Below are 17,903 nucleotides of genomic sequence, written 5' to 3'. Positions count from 1 at the left end.
AAATAGAGCGTTATTGTCACAGGAGTTCTCTTTAGTGTCTCTTAGTATGCAGTTCAATTCACTTTTCATTTCTTCCATGGGGTTAATCTGCATTTATGTGCTACTTTCAAGCTAGTGTGCCTCAGTTATATATTTGGTTTTTTGCCACACCACTACAGAACCTCTTTTGTCAGCAATTTTGATCACAATATACCAATTTTTTGCCAAATCATCCAAAGCAATCCTGTCTTTATTAGATAACTTATGTTTAGTTGTGTAGTTTTTCGATGTTATGGAAGATTTGCTCTACGCCTCCGTCGGGCCAAACAACTTTTCTGCCTGAAATCTGGCTTTCTTGACTGCACCTGTGACAATTATCAAGTGCGACTGTGATTGCCTGGCAGCTGACAGCAGCTTTGGTATATGTGTGAGCTGTCATTTGTTTATACATGCCCTGAAGAAAAGTGTGAGCTGAAACGCAGAGGCGCTAAGCTCATTTATTAAAGCCTTTTTAATTTTTGCAAAGCAGTCTGCCTTGGTATTTTTTATTTTTGGTTATGACTTATTGATCACATAGTAAAGTACAAGTCTAACCTCTCACTCTCTTTTTTTGGTCTTAAAACTTTCAAGGTTGTTGACTTCAGGGAGGGAGGGGGGGGGGGGGGAAAGAAGACAAAAAGCTCTGTTGTGACACTGACGACGTTCAATCTCTGTTAATGAAATCACTGAATCCTGTCCAAGTGGCTGCTGTACCTGGAGGGAGGCCATGAACATCACTTTTCTCTCTGTCACTTTAACTCTCCTCCCATTCTTTTCTTTACTCTTGCCTCTGTTCTCCATCCATCCCTCTTTCTTTCAACTCTCTGGAGGTCCGACTGATTGCACTTCTCACTGAGAGGACTCAACTTGAAATCACTGAGGTTGTAGTTTGTAATGTTCTTGTGTTGGATTAAATGAAACATTAGCTTGCAAGTTTCTGCGTGTCCTCACACACCTCTAACTAAAACCTGCATTCACGCGTGGGAAGAATGACAAGCTGCAAACACAACACTGACTGGTACTGCACTTAGGTATTTGTTATGTAGCAAAACACCTGCATGGATCATCATTAACATTTATTTGGTGATGTGTTTCTGGCCACCGGATGAAATTAAGTTCAATATTGACTCTCTTTTAAAGTTGCTAATTGTATCATTTTGGTGCCAAACGGATAGCATACAGTGAGTTTATCAGAGCTTTTACATTGAATACAGCTGCCTGGAAACAAATGTTGATGACAGCAGTAAAGCTGTGGGCCATAAAAGGCTACAGTCATATTATGGGTGACGTATGAACTTGATGTTTGATAGCACAATTTTTATTTTGGAGATAAAAAAAAATCACATAAATACTAACTAAATACCCACTAACATCACTATAATCACAAAAGAGCATCAGTTACTTAATATAGGACTCGGTATCAAACCTCAATAGTATTTTGGCATCAATCAAAATGTGGCCAAAGTACTGAGTACTAAAAAATGTCAAGTACTGGTGAGATTCAGAGTCACACAGCCAGTGATTTAAAGAATATTTCTGGCATAGTTCTTGGGTTTTGCTTCCTGTGTTTGGACATTTAACATTTAAGAAATGTTCAAACTTCTTTAGTTAAATGAAAAAAAAGGAGTTTTGTAGAAAAACATCAAAGTAAGGTTAGATAGAAAGTATTGTTTTAGTAATGGTATCAATACTCTGGTATCTTCTACTGAGCCCAAAGTGTATATCAGAGCAATACATGGGAAATCCGTGCATACTATACTGGAGTAAATATGTTATATATGATTTATAGAGCACACACTGGGCTTTTGAGTAAGTATTTAACTGATTTAATAATTAATTCTGGAGCAGATATGATGATTAATTTTCTCTACAGTTAATGACTTACTGTAATTGTTAATGAAATATAAAATCTTGCATCAATCTAGCCCCGTTTGCCTTCCTTCTCTCTTTTTACTCTCTTCTCACTTTCGTCCATCTCTCTCTCACTTCCTTACTTCTTAACACACACTCATAACCTTTCCTCCTCCTCCTCCTCCCTCACTTCCTTTTCCTCCAGCTCTCCCTGTCACCCTCCCTCCTCCTTTTCCCTCTCCTCATGTTGGATGTATTCACTAATGGTGTGCCGGCGTCATCGTCCTTGGGAGACAAGCCTTTTATTCCAGTAAGCCTTTTCCATTTCATTAGGCCTGAATTTATAGTGGCACACGCACACACAGGAACACACACACAGAGGGGATATTTATAGAGGGAGATGGCACCATAAAAGCATCCATCAGTTTCCAGGGGGGAGCCTAATGTCTGTGACACCACTCTTATTTATACAGGCAGGAGGGCTGGGGAAGACTATTAATGTAACACACACACACACGCACACACGCACACACACAGACACACAGACACACTAATCCTGTCTGTGTGTGGACTCCAAACAGAACCAAATAGAAACAGTAGCATTCACAAAAAAGAATAAAAAGAAACACACTTACAAAAAACAGGCTTTTAAAATGAACAGAAAGATAAAGTCAGATAAAAAGAGACAATATGACTTAACCTAACCTTTATCCAACCCTAAACCTAACCACTGACCCAAAAATCAGCTGTTTCCCCAACTTGGGGACACAACTTTTGTCCCCAACTGACTTGTCTTTAGTCTAAAATTTGTCCAAGAAAGTCGCTTATGACACACACACACACGTATGTACGTATGCATGTATGTATGTATGTATGTATGTATGTATGTATGTATGTATGTATGTATGTATGTATGTATGTATGTATAGTGCATATAAACAGGTTAAATGACAATAAGACCTCTACTGTACAGAAGTAAATAGCTCTATGTGTGTGTGTGTGTGTGTGTGTGTGTGTGTGTGTGTGAATGTGTGTGTGTGTGACCTTGTGGCATTACCCCCCATTAGTTTAGTAAGGTCCATTAGTGCTAATTGAATGAAGGTAACATACAGCATGACATAACATGAATCCAAATGAACTGGGTTTGTAAATACAGTTTACCGGTATCTTAAGTCTCACACACACAGACACACACAAACACACAAATTAAGACCTGCTAGGCACAGTAGAGTATGAAGACTTAGTTAAGCTGGATTTATACTCATACTGCATTAAGGGGTAAAGCTGTACCTAGGGCAGTTATGTGAGTAGACTTAATAACTGTGACTGGATGTTTGCATCCTCAGAGTTTCTGATGCCGGTAGAGACTGATCAGAGCAAAGACAACTAGAGTCTGATATATCAGCCAGTATCATATTCATGATATTGGCCAATCACAGACATGCTGTATATGTAGTCTGATATTCACCGATATTTCTTTTTAATTTTTCAAAGTTATAAATTCAGAATGTATTGTGTATTTGATCCTTTATATTAATTGAAGTTTAATATGTACACGTTGATTTTTGTATATTTATTTATAATGATTACGTTCTCAGTCCAGTTAAGTGTTTCAGTGCACTGATGTCATTTAATATAATAAAGTTGTAAAATGTGTATATAAGAATATTGACTGATATATCAGTATCAGCTCACTAGAATCCCGTCAAGTACAAACTAAATACAGTAGGGTTTTTTTCACTTGTTACAGAAATAAAAAATTTAAAAAATGATACATATAGAGCTACAATGATTATTCGATTAATCAATTACTTGCCAAGTATTAAATTAATTGGCAACTATTTTGATAATTAATTAATAGTTTAATTACTAGTCATTTTGAAGAAGAAAATGTTCAAATTCTCTGATTCCAGTTTCTTAAATGTGAATATCTCTGCTTTATTTAGTCCTGAATGACAGTAAACTGAATATCTTTAGGTTGTAGATAAAAAAAAAAAAAAGACATTTCACCATTTTCTCGACCAAAAAACAAATTAACCGAGAAAAAAACGGAGGTGAATTGATAATGACTATAATCTTTGGTTGCAGTAGAACTGAAGCTGCGAGCAATGATGATGAAATAAAAGCTGAGATGCTGGAGTCTACACGGTCTGAAAATAATAGAATAACAAAAAAACCGAGCACCTGGAGGTACTGATAAGCTTGCAGTATGTGTTTGTGTGTGTAAGTGTGTGATTTGTTTAGTCCGTGACAAGAGAGACACTCACCTCAATAACACGTGACTCAAATTCTTCATAGGTTTCTGTGGAGAGAGGAGAGGGAAAAACAAGTTTAGATAAAAAATTTTAAAAAAGAAAGAAGCTCAACCACATTTTAGCACAGGCACACACAGAAACACACCGACATTATAAACAGATTAAACCAGGCTCCTACTAGCGTAACAAATACCCAGAAGCCTTTGCAGGAGCGTAACGAGTTGACACTTTTCATTGTCAGTGACCTCTGAAGGATGTTGCTCTCCCAACAGCAGCCTGTTCACTTCTTACCAATTAACAACAAACAAAGGACAGCTGACTCAAAGGCTCCGAGGAGAACACACACTCACCCAAACACACACACACACACACACACACACACACACACACCTCTCAGTCTCAGCTGGGATATTAGCCCGCCATCTGTAAGAAACTAAACCTGATCAGAGACAGGCAACCTAGTTACAGCTCTCTGCACATCACATTCAGCGGGCCCCGTGTGTATTTGTGTGAGAGTGGGAGCGACAGACAAGAGTGTGTGTGAAATAAAGTGTTTGTACATGTAGGAGCGAGAGAGTGCGAGTGTATTTCACGGTGTGAGAGAGCTTGTTAGCGCGGGGACAAGACGGAGGAAATATCAAGAGGCAACGAGAAAGCTGAGGGGAGGACATGAGGTGGTGTCAATTTGGTTAACGACAACTATGACTAAATATGTTCTTCAACGACCTTTTAATTCCATGATTAAGACGAGCCGGCAAACATGAACTGTGACTATATCAGCATGTAATATTGTTGATGAAAAAAGACGAGATTAAGATGTAGTTTAAAAAACAAAAACTTTCCTAAAATCTCCCTTTATTTTCATTGACAACAAAGAGGAAATTAAATATTAGAGGCTTTTTTTTTCTCTAAATGACAATCTAAGTATCCTGTGTGTTGGGTGTGTGCACAGCAAGAAGTAAATCAACTGTTTTACAGAAAGCAAGTAAAGAATTTAAACATCAGGGCTTGAGAGAAAGAAACTAATATTTGGGGCCATTTTCATTACAATGAGGCTTAGAATAAAATCAAATGCATTGCTTTATCAAAGGTAAGAATACCATAAACCTGAAGAGACACTTTAAGGTTCATGACAAAGAAAATGAAGTAGATTAACATCTCTGTGGTAACATTAGGTTGTTTTTATTAAGCTGTGTCAAGACAGAGGTTTTACATTATGTAGACTGTGTTTTATACACAAACCAAACTCTTTAAGCTGAAAGGAGCTGAAAATGATTGGCAAGGGTAACGTAGAATTGAGTATAGTCTCTGATATTGCATGTTAGATCTGCTAGCATCTCTCAACAACGAGATGTTGCTCATGTTCATTTGTATCTTTCTACTGAGAAAAAGTTTTTTCAAGCCATGTTATGCAGATCTTTTTCAATGCGTTTTTGTTGATAGCAGGTTTGAGTGTGACTCTCAAAGCCCTAAAAACAGCGTTCACAGCATATATTCTGCAAATATATCACAAAAATGCATCAATTAACAAACTAGCTGACGTAAAAGACTAAAATGAGTTTCATTGACTAAAACTGTACTAAAGTTGTTATGATTTTGACTAAGATAAAACTACAATGTCCAGACTTTTAGCAACTAAAACGTGACTTAAACAGGTTGAATTTGACTAAATATGACAAAAACAAACAAGGTAATTTGACACAGGACTAAGATTAAGAATCTTTTTTTTTTTAAAAAGTTGACAAAATGAACACTAATGTGAATAAGAAACTGAATACAAGAAGACAAGAAGACGGCAAATGTGCTTTTTGAGCGCAGGGCCTCGTTCTGTCTCCTCGATCTGTCAGCAGTTTGAGGAAAATGTGTTGAACTCAATTGTGACAGCAAACGTTTAAACATGTAATAAGGATGGGAATAAGAGGCCAGCAGCTCCATCAGAGAGTCAACTGGAATTAACCAGCTGTGTTTTTCAGTGACTGTAATGAAGAGTTGATTAGGTGGCAGAGAAAGTTTACCGTATTACATTTAACCTTCTACCTAAAGACCTGTTATAAATCCTCATGTTACAGGGATAGATCTATTTCATAATATCTCATTTATCTATTTATATGCCAACAAAATTATAGTATTCCTTTCCATTACTGATGGAAAACCATCTGAAACCTCAGCAGTTATCCAATTTCTCCATTTATATGCCTATAAAATTATAGTATTCCCCTACATTACTGATGGAAAACCATGTGATCTTAATTAGGCTTAGCTCAAATACTTATACTCAGATCAAGCAGAAAACTCAACTTGCTGTTCTTGAAAAGGAAGTCCCAAACTAGACAGTGACAGGTCCTGTTTATACTAACTTCCATGCATACACAGATGCCTCCACGTGTCTTTTATAATCCGTGCAGTCATAAATTTTGGGGTGCATGCAGATGTGCTGCACGTGGATATGTTCTCACAAACCCTTGCAGCCAGACTAAGATCATAAATTGGCTTTTATTAGACAAAGCCTAGCCAAGTTAGCCTTCTTATACACAGAGAGCAATGTTCTCAAAATCCCTCACATAAGCTTATATAGTATATTCATATTCAATAAAAAACAAAAGAAGGGTGCTTTCATCCTCTAGGGTGTGTACGTTTATTTCAGGTCAGCACTAAGACAACCAAAAAAAAAAAAGACAAAAGGAGGGGATTGAGAGAACTGCAGGGATAGTAGAAGAAAGAGGAGTAGAGACAGAGGGAAGGAAAGATGTGGAACAAAGATAAAGCAATTGCTAGGGGTAGAGACAGAAGAGGGAAGAGAGAAAATGAGAAACAAAATAGGGACACAAAGAACAAAGGAAAGACTGAGCAAGAAGAAAAAAAAAGAGAACCATAGAGAGACAGAGAAAGAAAGATGTCTTTCTAAATTAGGAAATTGCCTCACTTGACACATTGGTCGAATCCTCATTTTCATCAGAAATAATGGGCCATCATACTGGTCTGTCACTCTTTTTCTCTCACACTCACACTCTCTCTCTCTCACACACACACACAGAGCAGCCTACACCCCTTATTATAACTCTATAGCTTCATCCATCTCTTCTTTTTTCCATCACTACAAAGACATCACAGTGCCTTCTCATGGAGCTAGAGCTGATGTACTGCAGACCACAGAAATCTAACTCTGTATCAGTGGCACAAAGATTTGATGTGGAGAGAAAGATATGTGATTGGTTGTTGGACATTAATTAAAGGATAGTTGATATCAAAGACAACATGGAGCAAGTAAAAGAAAGGCTCAGTAATCTTCTTCTTGTCAGTAAAATTAGACAAATGTACATATTGTGATATAAGTGAAGCCATTTCTTTTGTAATCTTTCATCTTGATATCCTAATAGCTGCCTTATATCTCAATATGAAGTGATTGAGGCTGAAATACAGAGGATTTCATATGTTGTATAGACTGTAAAGCTATTTAAGGCAAATGTGTGATTTCAGGCAATGGACATAAAACTGACTTAACATTTCACACAATCACAGTAAGTCAATCTACAGGTCACATTTTAAACCTTGATGGAAAATGTACATTTTGTTTAAGTGTCACAAAAACATGGTGTGAGTGTGTAAGTTACCTCCATTGGGTCCAGGATCAGGGTGGCCCAGACTGACACCCCCCCAAGTGTGTCCTGTCCATCCTCTCTCCCTCTTCACCCTCATCTTCCTCCTCTTCTCCCACTCGTCCCTCTGACGCACTGCAGGAGAGACAGAATGTAACCGTCACACTGAGGCCCAGAGGAGCGTAGAGAGGCCACAGCGGGCTTAAATATCAAATGTGCTATTTGTCATTGTCAAATTAACTGTGTAATTACTATTAACAAATTAGATCACAGTGGAGACACATTGGCAGCCTCTGTCTCACTAGTGGTAGCGCGTGTGCTTCTGATGCTCAAAATCAAGAGCTCATTTCCCATGCTGTTGTTTTCTGGTAATTCTTGAAAGGATTGTTTTTTTCCCACTAAAATTATTTTCTCTTTGCTAAAAATCACTGTTTGCAAAAAACATCAGAGGTCTTTTTATCATCTACATTTTACTAAAAACTGACAACTTTTGTTCTGAAACAGCAGCATCTTCTTGTTTTAAAGCAAATCAGCAGAGCTTTCCTCCAAATCTGACTGCAGTGGCTTCTGATAGGAAATGAAATGACAGTTCATGACAGCAGTGATATAATGTGATCACAGTAACAGTAAGTTGAATCTGAATGTGTTCCTTTAGTTATTCAGACTTGTGGTGGTAAGTGTATTCGTTTGTGATCTGTGTGTGTGTGTGTGTGTGGGTGTGTGTGTGTGTCTGTGTGTACCTAGTTCAGCTTGCACCTCCAGCTGCTCGCTCTCGCCTCTCCGACCAATGGCCTGCAGATTCCCGTCCTTCAGCACCGGAGTATTTAGACCAGGCCACAGAAAACCACCACGACCTAGACGGCAAAGACACAGAGAAAGAGAGAAACAAGAGACACAGTAGGTCAAGTAAAGTCAAAAGAGAGAGAGAGAGAGAGAGTTTGGGACCTCGAGGATGCACGAGAATACTAAAATACTTGTTATAACCTAGTTTTTCATTCTGTTTCATGGTCCTACTAAGCAGTACTGACAATGTTTGGTGCAGATTAGATCATTATGACTCAAAAAAAAGGATTAAACAGCCTCCAATGTACAAAAATCCACTGTCAAAAAACTTTTGTGAATAACATTTAAGACTTTTTAATATCTTCTAGGCATGTTTTTTTTTGAGGACACTACTTTCAATGCTTTTTATGACTTTTTCAAATCTCTTTATGTCGTCCTTGAGATGGCCAACTTAATATATATTCATAATTATTTATATTATAATTAAATACAACAAAAGGTGATGCATGAATATGTAATCTATCACAGTTGTATTTATAGTTGTGGGTGTTTGCAGGGTTCAGGGAGTTATCTGCCATCTGGAGATGATTTTTTTTCCTGTATTTGTCTTGAAAACCTTGACTGAGAAAGCATGCAGACTCGCAGCTGGCAGCCATCAGATTATTAATTTAAACTGAGCTCCGTATTTCATTATTCAGATTTTTAAGAAGCGTATTAAATACTTTTTTTTAGATAACTGTACAGGTGCATTCCACTACAGACAGATGAGCGAGGATAATGAGATGAGAGATAAATTTGTAACTAAAAAGTGTGACATGGAGATTGAGAGTGAATGAAGATGTTTCCTATTAAAAGAGAAGTGAATAAAACAACTGGAAATAGCAGTAGGCAGAGACAGTGAAGAGTAACTCCTCTGCCTACTAGAGCAGAGTAATAAATAAATCAACTCTGACTAATGAATATTTTAGTGCGAGTGTGTCGTGTCAATCAGCTGCTTATTAACATACAATCTGACAGAGTAGAAATTTTGGGACTTCTGGTAAAAGATGAAGAAGAAAATGTAGAAAAAAAACCAATGCTAACAAACCAATATTCATATTTGGAAACTGTGGAACAGAAATGTCAAAACAACTAAAGACAACTTTGTAGGTGGTTGTTCTGAAAAGCAGCTTAGAGAAAACATAAAAGTCATGATAAGTGACATCATCATCATCTGTCACATGATGTCTCACCTTCTCCAATGATCTGTCCTCGGTTCAGGTCTTTCCTCATTTTACGTTTGGTTCTCTTCCCTCTGCCCTTCCTGGCTCCGGCCCCCGTCTCTGCCATCACTCCTTTCCACAACTGCTCAGCTGTCACTGCAAACACAAACACACACACACACACACACACACACACAAACATGAACATTACAGCTCTAAAGATGAACAAAGCTCTCAATAAAAGACATCAATGCACCCAAAAACAACAGAAGAAAGATGTTTAATCAAGTCAAACTGAACTGATTTACATAGATTCACACAGATCTAGACAAGCAGAAGAGCAGATTGAGAACATGATGTGGCATTTTCTCACCTGCTGCACCTGCACAGCACTGACTTTAGCACATCAAATAGTTTTTTAGCAGAATTTTGTGTCAGCAATTTCACTTATAAAACTAAATTTAGGATTCCCATAAAAGGCCAGCTGTTCTGTGAATGTATGGACTCTGGGGGAAGTAAAGGAGAGGAATAAAAATGTCCAAGAAGTGACATATGGCATGGCATCGCCCCCGGGGGACTGCAATTAAAATACAAATAAACCCTTAGTGTTTGCAAAGACGTGAATTGGTCTCGCAGTAAATTCACAGATTAAGACCCATCTGAAGATGCTGGAGCATAAAAGTTGACTAAAATAGCCAAAACCTCTCCTGAGAATACATATTAAATAAATAATTTTGAGACAAGAGGCAGAGTCAATGGAGCACGATGGGCTGTTGGTGTTTAATGTTGTATTCCCCAAAATCACAATGCAAACTGTGAGTGAGAGGTGCTGACAGATACAAAACATTTAATTGTTGGAGACATGCTGAGGCAGTAACTGAGAATGAAAGGATTAGGAAAAAAAAAAAAAAAAGGCGCTAAGCATGGAGAGTGAGGTAGAGGCAGACTGAGAAAGTGATAAAAGATAAATAGAGAGAGAAAAAGACAGAGATGTTTTGACAGCCCATTTATAATACTGTCATCATGCTGACACGCTGTCCAAACAAGCTCTGCTGACACGCACCTGCATGGAGAGATCACTCACATCATTCACTACATGGCCAAAAGTATGTGGACTCTCACATATGACACCTATATGTGACTGCTGATTGGGCGCTGATGTTGGGCGATAAGACTCGGCTCACAGTTCATTTAAAAAGGTGAGGGTTGAGATTAGATAATCCTTAATTAATCCCACCAGGGGGAACTTTACATCATTACAGCAGCAAAGAGCATAGCAAAAATAGAAGAGCATCAATAAGAGGAATAATAAGAGGAATATTGGTGTAATGATAATATACCTAAGTTTGATATTACATTTTAACTGAACAAATATATTGCACAGTTGAACCGAATGAAATATTGATATTGTATAGTGGCGTACATTCAAAAGTGCAGTTTGGGATTGAGGTCAGTTTTAAGTCAAATTGTCTGGTTCTAGCTTCTTAAATGTGAAAATGTTCTGGTTTCTTTTCGTCTTCTGTCTTCTGTGATAATAAACTGAACACAGGGGAACTGATTTCCACCTGATTTTACACACCAAAGTTTGTGTACCGGTCTTGTTAAAAAAAAAGCTGGGTAAAGCCTTTTTTTGTCGTTCCAGAGAGAGCTGGGCGACGTCTGATAAGGTTCGGGATGAAAATAGAAAAATCTGAGGGTGTGGAGTTAGAAAAAAGTAAAGGGTACTCTGCGGCCCGCTCCTCATCTCTGCTTGAGTCTAGCTGCTCGAGGCTACAGTAGCTAATATTAGCATAATGTCAGTGGTTGAGCTGCATTCTGGGTAATATAGGCGCCAGGTTTTGATAAGGAAGTAGAATATGTGGAATAAAAAAAATGATGCATCCATTGTCTTTTCTTTTTTTTCTGTCCATTCTGAGTCTGATAGTTGTTTAGCTCATTACATTTACAAAAAACATTTATCTCACATGAGGAGCTAATCTGCAGTACCTGGGCAGGTACACCAAATACTAATACAACTAATGCAATAACTACCAATGCAAGTTCAAAATACAACAAACACAATCATAACAGAAAGGAAAGAAATCAAAAATCTTTTGAGATCGCCCTTTATCGAAGCAATAGAACTGAGTCCGAACCATATGAAACAGCTCCAGACCTAAAGTACAGTCCAAAAGTGTGAGGACATGGGTATCCATACACTTCTAACTTTCCAGCATTTTTTTATTTATTGTCAGAAAAGGCAAAGACAAAGAAGGGGAGTGAATCAACAGCATTTGTGACACTAATCATTGGGGCTTAAAGAGGAACTTTACAGCTGCTGAAAATCATGTTTGTCTGATCTCTGGTGGTTTCACCTCTCATCTTTCTGCAGTGATGTAGAAATGTACTCCACTGTGTGTTACTACACTGTGATGTCTCTGCTGCTGAATGTGATTAAACAGGTGCAACAGAGCAAACGCCTATCCAAAACTGTCATTGCAAAAAACAAAAAACATCTCAAAACTTGTAATTGATCTTATAAAACAAAGAATGCATAAAATCAAAAAAGGAGGTGGTAAAAAGTGAGTGACTTCTGTCTGTGACTCAAAAATACAGGAACAGATGATTTCAGAAATAATATTTTCATGTACTTACACTTGTTAAAGAAGCTGCCATGTCTAGTTTGCTGCCACGCTGGTGCAGGGATCAGTGGAAGCGCCGGGTTTCTTTGGAGAGAGGTAACAGAGGCTCGACTGGCCCACTGGGACACTTGACCTGCTCCTCCTATGGTGCGCAGTGGTGCTGCACCTAAATGAAGGAAACATCCACCAAAGCAAAGCAGATGTATGAATTATCTGTATGATATCAAACAGCTTAAACACACAAAGACAGAGCCGTGAAGACACACAAAACACTTAATAAGACAACACAGCAAACATCTGGATAGACCTTCTCACCTACACTGCAGCTAAAAAGTAGGGTCAGACTGATACTGGCTTTTAGGGGCTGATGCCAACACCAATATTAGGGAGCACTTTTTTTTTTGCAATGATCTCTCAAATGTGTTTATCAAACAGTTGTGACAAAGACAGCTTAAGGATAAACTTTATTGTGTAAAATAACACCAGTGCACTGAAACAGTATATTTCAGGTAATTTAATAATTATAAAAAAAAAAAACAGGGTTTATCAAAATTGAATTAAGAAAAATTATCAAGTAAATAATAAAGTGTAAAAAAAAATGTACTGGCACATATTGGCCGATACCAATATATCTGTGATAAGTCAATATCAGCCAATAATATCTGTCAGGCTCTACTGAAAATGTAAGATTGTTACATCACGGTCGGTGATACTGACTTTTCATTAGACAAAAAGCCACTGCTGAGTTCATCTTTAACAATGTGTTGTATTTTAAAAGCTTGTTATATTATCCACTGTGTCAGGCTGTCAAATAAATGTAGAGCAGCAGAAAGTAGGCTACAACATGTAATGTAGTAGAGTGGAAATGTGAAGTAGCATAAAATGGAAATATTCAGTGACAACTGTACTTGGGTGCAGAACTTGTACATGTCTTACCAATAGATAGAATGTGTGTGTAATATTCATTATTTATCCCGCTCTTAATTTTTGATGATCATTTTATTGCCTCTCAAGTTAATAACCATGCTAACATAAAATACTCCTTTATTGGTTCCACAATGGGGACATTTACATTATTGCAACAGCAAAGTGGACTGTACAAATAGAAGAGCTTAAATAAAAAATACATAACAATGTCTAATGAGTTCCAAACCAATGAAAAATCTATAGAAGTAAAAATATAGTAAAATGACAGTAACACTGTTGAGTGATAATATACCTGAGCTGTACAGCTCTATTGCACAGATGCTGCCATATTTCACAGTAGGAAGCAGTAAATTAAGAGTTTCCGGTTGATAATATACAAGCCGAAGTAAAATGTGCACCCAAATCATGCAGAAATAGTCTTTAGTTATCTTCTCACATGCGTCTATATTTAATAATTAGCAGGTCGACATTGAATTGATTACATTTTGATTGGAGTTTTGGGGGTGAAGCACACCGATGCATCATTTCAAGGCGACTTCGGGGTCATTTAACCATTAAAAATAAAACAGCATCGTGTTAATCACCAATACTAACATTTCAATGATTTGCACGAAATGTTTTTTTATTAATTTGTATTAAATAAAAACACGTGACTGTAGTTGGAGATATTTTCCAGACTAATCATGACAGATATGACCCGGGTCAATGAAGAGGACTGACCGCAACCCAAAAAGAAACATTTAAAGACGTGAAAACAGCAAACATACTCCGATATAATCACTGGACTGTTTTAATGAAATCGAGGAGGATAAGAAAGAGTAATAATTCACCTCTGACTGTGATGCGGAGGGCACAGCACAACCTGACAGACGCCGCCATGTTGGGATCCTGACTGAGAGGGGTCCTTGAGAGGACAACAAGGCGTCAGACGTCTGCCTGTTTAAAAATACGGAATATTCTGTTAAAATTTTAACAGTATACAGTACCAGTCAAAGGTTTCTCATAGATGTGAATGGGAAAGTGTGTCTAAGCTTTTGACCGGTACTGTATATATATTTGTTTTCCTGTTTAAAAACCAGAAAATATATTGTTACATATACTGTAAATGTAGGGGAGAACGGGGTTGGTTGTCACATTCATCACATTCATCAGATCTCGGTCCCTAGAGGGCGCTGTTCAAAAGTTTTGGCTCTGAAAGTTTCAGAATTTAGGTGAGATGTTATTTCAGAGACAATTTCTGGAGTAAACCACTTGACATTGAGGTGAGAGGATGTTGAGTGTTTTTCATGTGAAAATGTAAATATCCAACTCTTCAGTTAATAAAACAATCATTATCATTAAAAAGTATGAAGAGAGAGAGTGATAGTTAGGCACACTTTTCTCTTAGCTACGCTAACATATGTGGTTGTTGGCTTTGTTGATAGCAAAAAATCCCAGTTGGGGATGTTTCTCACCTTGTCTTTGGGGTTGGTTGTCATGCGTTGGCTATACATACAACGTGAGATAATAAGTCATTATTTTTGCAGTGTTAGGAAGTAACTAGTTATATGTAATGGTGTTACGTAATTTAAATACAAAATAAATGTAACTGTAATCAATTATGAGAAAAAAGAAAAGTGGCACAAGTCATTTAATTAGGAATTACAGTATTGTGAGTATGTGACAATAAAAAAATACAACACAGCAAATATCCTTCCACTTTCCATCCTACTCTGCTAATTTTCTTTTGTCTTTCTCTATCATCACTCATTTTCTCCCTCTCATTCTCATTTCCTGTTAAACAATATGGAACATCACCTCTTGTTCCTCACTAAAACACTGTTGCTGTGACTGCTGGCTGTGTCTGAGGATTAGGATCAGTGACACACACACACACACACACACACACACACACACACACACACACACACACACACACACACACACACACACACAATTTATTTTTCTTTACCTTTCTTTGTCCTACAGTATTTTTATGCTCACGATTTGTTTTTTGTGTTATGCATGTGTTTAATCAAAGTGTTTACATTTGTGTGCAGTATTTTGTGTGTATTTTTAATTTATTTATTGAATAATAAGTAAGTCATTTGTTTCACTCTGTGTATATTGAATGTTTTTGCATTTTATTTTCAGAACTAGATGAACACACTAGGGACCCTCAAGGTAAAATCAAGCTCCAGCTCAAACAAACAACAATAATAGGATTTCCCTTCTTTTTCTCGTTTATTACTCCACATGTTAACTTCTCAAATACAATTTTATGAGCGATCATGTCCACATTATGACAGTATACACAGTAAATGTGACCTTCTCCATCTTTCTGATTCACTTTGACCCAGAAACACATTTTGAGTTTTCTGTCCTTTAAGAGGAGAGTCGGCGATACCAACATCTTCTTTTTACACCAAATATTTGGTGAGATATGCTCTTCCAAAGTGTGGCTGTCATCAAACATTATTTTTTGAGAAAATTGTACTAAAAATTATAATTCATAATCAGCCATTTTTAACAAGGATTAAATCAAATTTATTAAGATTCAAGTCAGAATGAACACAATATTTTTGGGTCTTTTTTGGTCATTTACATCTTTAGGTACCTTACACATACCTTCATATGTCACACACATATGAAGGTGTAAGGTACACAGTACAGTAGATAGGCCTAGAATCCAAAAAGTATGGAATACAATTGATAAAATATTATCAAATATATTGTACATATGATGTAACATATAACAGTGTATTGTCATGAAAAATGTTAAATATGAAGCCATGTGCACACAGACACATGCAAGTGATATAGTATACCAGGGGCACAAAGCAGGATGCAGTGTACTGTAGCTGGCGCATGAAGCAGTGTATTACTGTTCATACCTATCTCTATTGAATTATGCATCTCTAACTAACCTGTGTCCAGATACGGTTACTTCCTACATTCCTGTTACATCCTCGCCAGGGAAGCATCAAGACACATTAGTGTTTACACTACAAAAGATATGTGGTTAAATGCGTCCCAGACCACCTCAGCAAGTGGTTTGAGTTATCAGATCACAATGCGTCTTGGCAGATGACCTGAGACACATGTTAATGCCAGGTGTAAACAGCACCTTTGATGCACCTTTTAAGCCCCTGATAGTCTGGGGACCCAGGGCAGTTACATGCAACAAATGTGTGTATATTAACCCTTACATACTGTTCAGGGTAATATTTGACCCACTTTTACATCTGAGAGCAGTAAAAACACTTTCTTTAACCTTACTTTTGATACCCTCTCCTAATTTGACCCAAAAGATACAAATATAGTAAAGTACTTTAAAAACATTTCTGTAGAGACGGTTTGATCCATATTCCTTTAAAACGTTAAAAAATGAACATTCCATATTGTTGGATTCTTTACATTTAATATAATTCACTGAAATCATTTTCAATGACTGGCTCAGGAGCCAGTGGGCGGGACGTCAGGGACCTATGTAGTTTAGGCCTCAGCTTATTTAGCTGCCTGTTTTGTTAATCAATCTCTCTTCTCCTCCTTCCAGGCCTCCACCAGCCAAACGGGTTATACTTTTGGTTTTGTTTGCTCACACCACACATTTCACTCATCCACACACTGCATTCATGACTGATTTAACTGCAACTAGCTTTATTCTAATTTAATTAAGTTCATAATAAATATTATCTTAGATGCTTTGTCATGTGTGATTCCCATTTTTGTTGCGGACTTTGAGCAGGTTCATAACACATGTCATTCATATGGTCGTGCATACATGTAGTGAGTTCACAGTGCGCTCACACAGCTGTCCCTCTGTGTGTGCAGCAGCCAGGAGGCCACCAATCAGCATGTCCAGCCGTTGGACATGATTGCCATGCAGTAGAGTGGCGGGTAATTACTCACTGTATGAGTCTCAATTTCACTTTATTCAAAATAATTTCCTCAAGATTACAGCCCTTTTCCCTCAATGCAGTGGGAAGCAGCAATCAAAGAGTTGCTGAAGCAAGGACAGCCGCCCAGCTGTGTGACAGCAGGAGGTGGGAGTTGCTGTCGAAAGAATCAATGCATTTCACACAGTAACTTTTTCTCCCAAATAATTGCCCCATAATGACAGCTTCATCCAGGGTTTTATGTAAAGGAGTGAGTCACTTTTCTTGGCTTTGTGCAGTATTGAGCGGAGGAGTGAAGAGATGGAAAATATTTTAAAGAGAGGTAAACACAGTGCTGCTTGAGTTTAGAGCAAGTCATGTCAGAGCAAGAAAAGTCTGATTAAGAAAATGTTGGCGATGCAGTTTGGTTTCTGCCACAGATGAGTGGGCTGTTTCAAGCCACAGGGGTCAGCTGTTTGTCTGGAGTATTAGATTGATTGAGAGTTAGATAATATAGAGATGTAGAGCTGGATGATTTATTGTGGATGTCCAGAGTACTGTATGTAAAAGTCAGCTCAGTATGTCCACAATAGATAATGTTAAGTACCTGACTGTTGGAGCACTTCCAAGACTTGGATGAACATAAATCACCAGTTCATAAGATGAGCAACGGTGTCAGAAAATATCAGATTCTTTGATAAAAAGTTAAATTTAAAACCTGTGTAGATACACAAGAGTCTACAGCCACAAAAAGGTCTCTGTGAGGCTGTAAAGTGTGTTCAGATAGAAAGCA

The 17,903-nt window shown here is 37.6% G+C and overlaps 1 protein-coding gene across 2 annotated transcripts in view; it reads right to left on the bottom strand.

The window, feature by feature from the left end:
• mrps5 (mitochondrial ribosomal protein S5) overlaps positions 1–14,162 on the bottom strand; it is a 264,703-nt gene extending 250,541 nt beyond the window's left edge. Inside the window, exons 1-6 of one of the 2 annotated variants that reach the window (XR_008322928.1) lie at positions 14,084–14,132; positions 12,340–12,492; positions 9,736–9,861; positions 8,461–8,574; positions 7,736–7,855; positions 4,137–4,171 (exon numbers count right to left, since the gene is read on the bottom strand). Coding sequence is in view for 1 of the 2 variants with exons in the window: in XM_053333257.1 (XP_053189232.1) it covers positions 4,137–4,171; positions 7,736–7,855; positions 8,461–8,574; positions 9,736–9,861; positions 12,340–12,492; positions 14,084–14,132 (597 nt within the window). In the remaining variant the exon portion in view is untranslated. Of the gene's footprint in view, positions 1–4,136; positions 4,172–7,735; positions 7,856–8,460; positions 8,575–9,735; positions 9,862–12,339; positions 12,493–14,083 lie in introns of both variants that reach the window. The other variant, XM_053333257.1, reaches the window with a different exon arrangement.
• Positions 14,163–17,903: the final 3,741 nt, after the last annotated feature.

The sequence above is a fragment of the Scomber japonicus genome, chromosome 14 (assembly GCF_027409825.1).
Source record: "Scomber japonicus isolate fScoJap1 chromosome 14, fScoJap1.pri, whole genome shotgun sequence".
Taxonomy (NCBI): Eukaryota; Metazoa; Chordata; class Actinopteri; order Scombriformes; family Scombridae; genus Scomber; species Scomber japonicus.
Note: the sequence above shows the minus strand (reverse complement) of the source record. Positions and strands in the feature narration are given on the sequence as shown.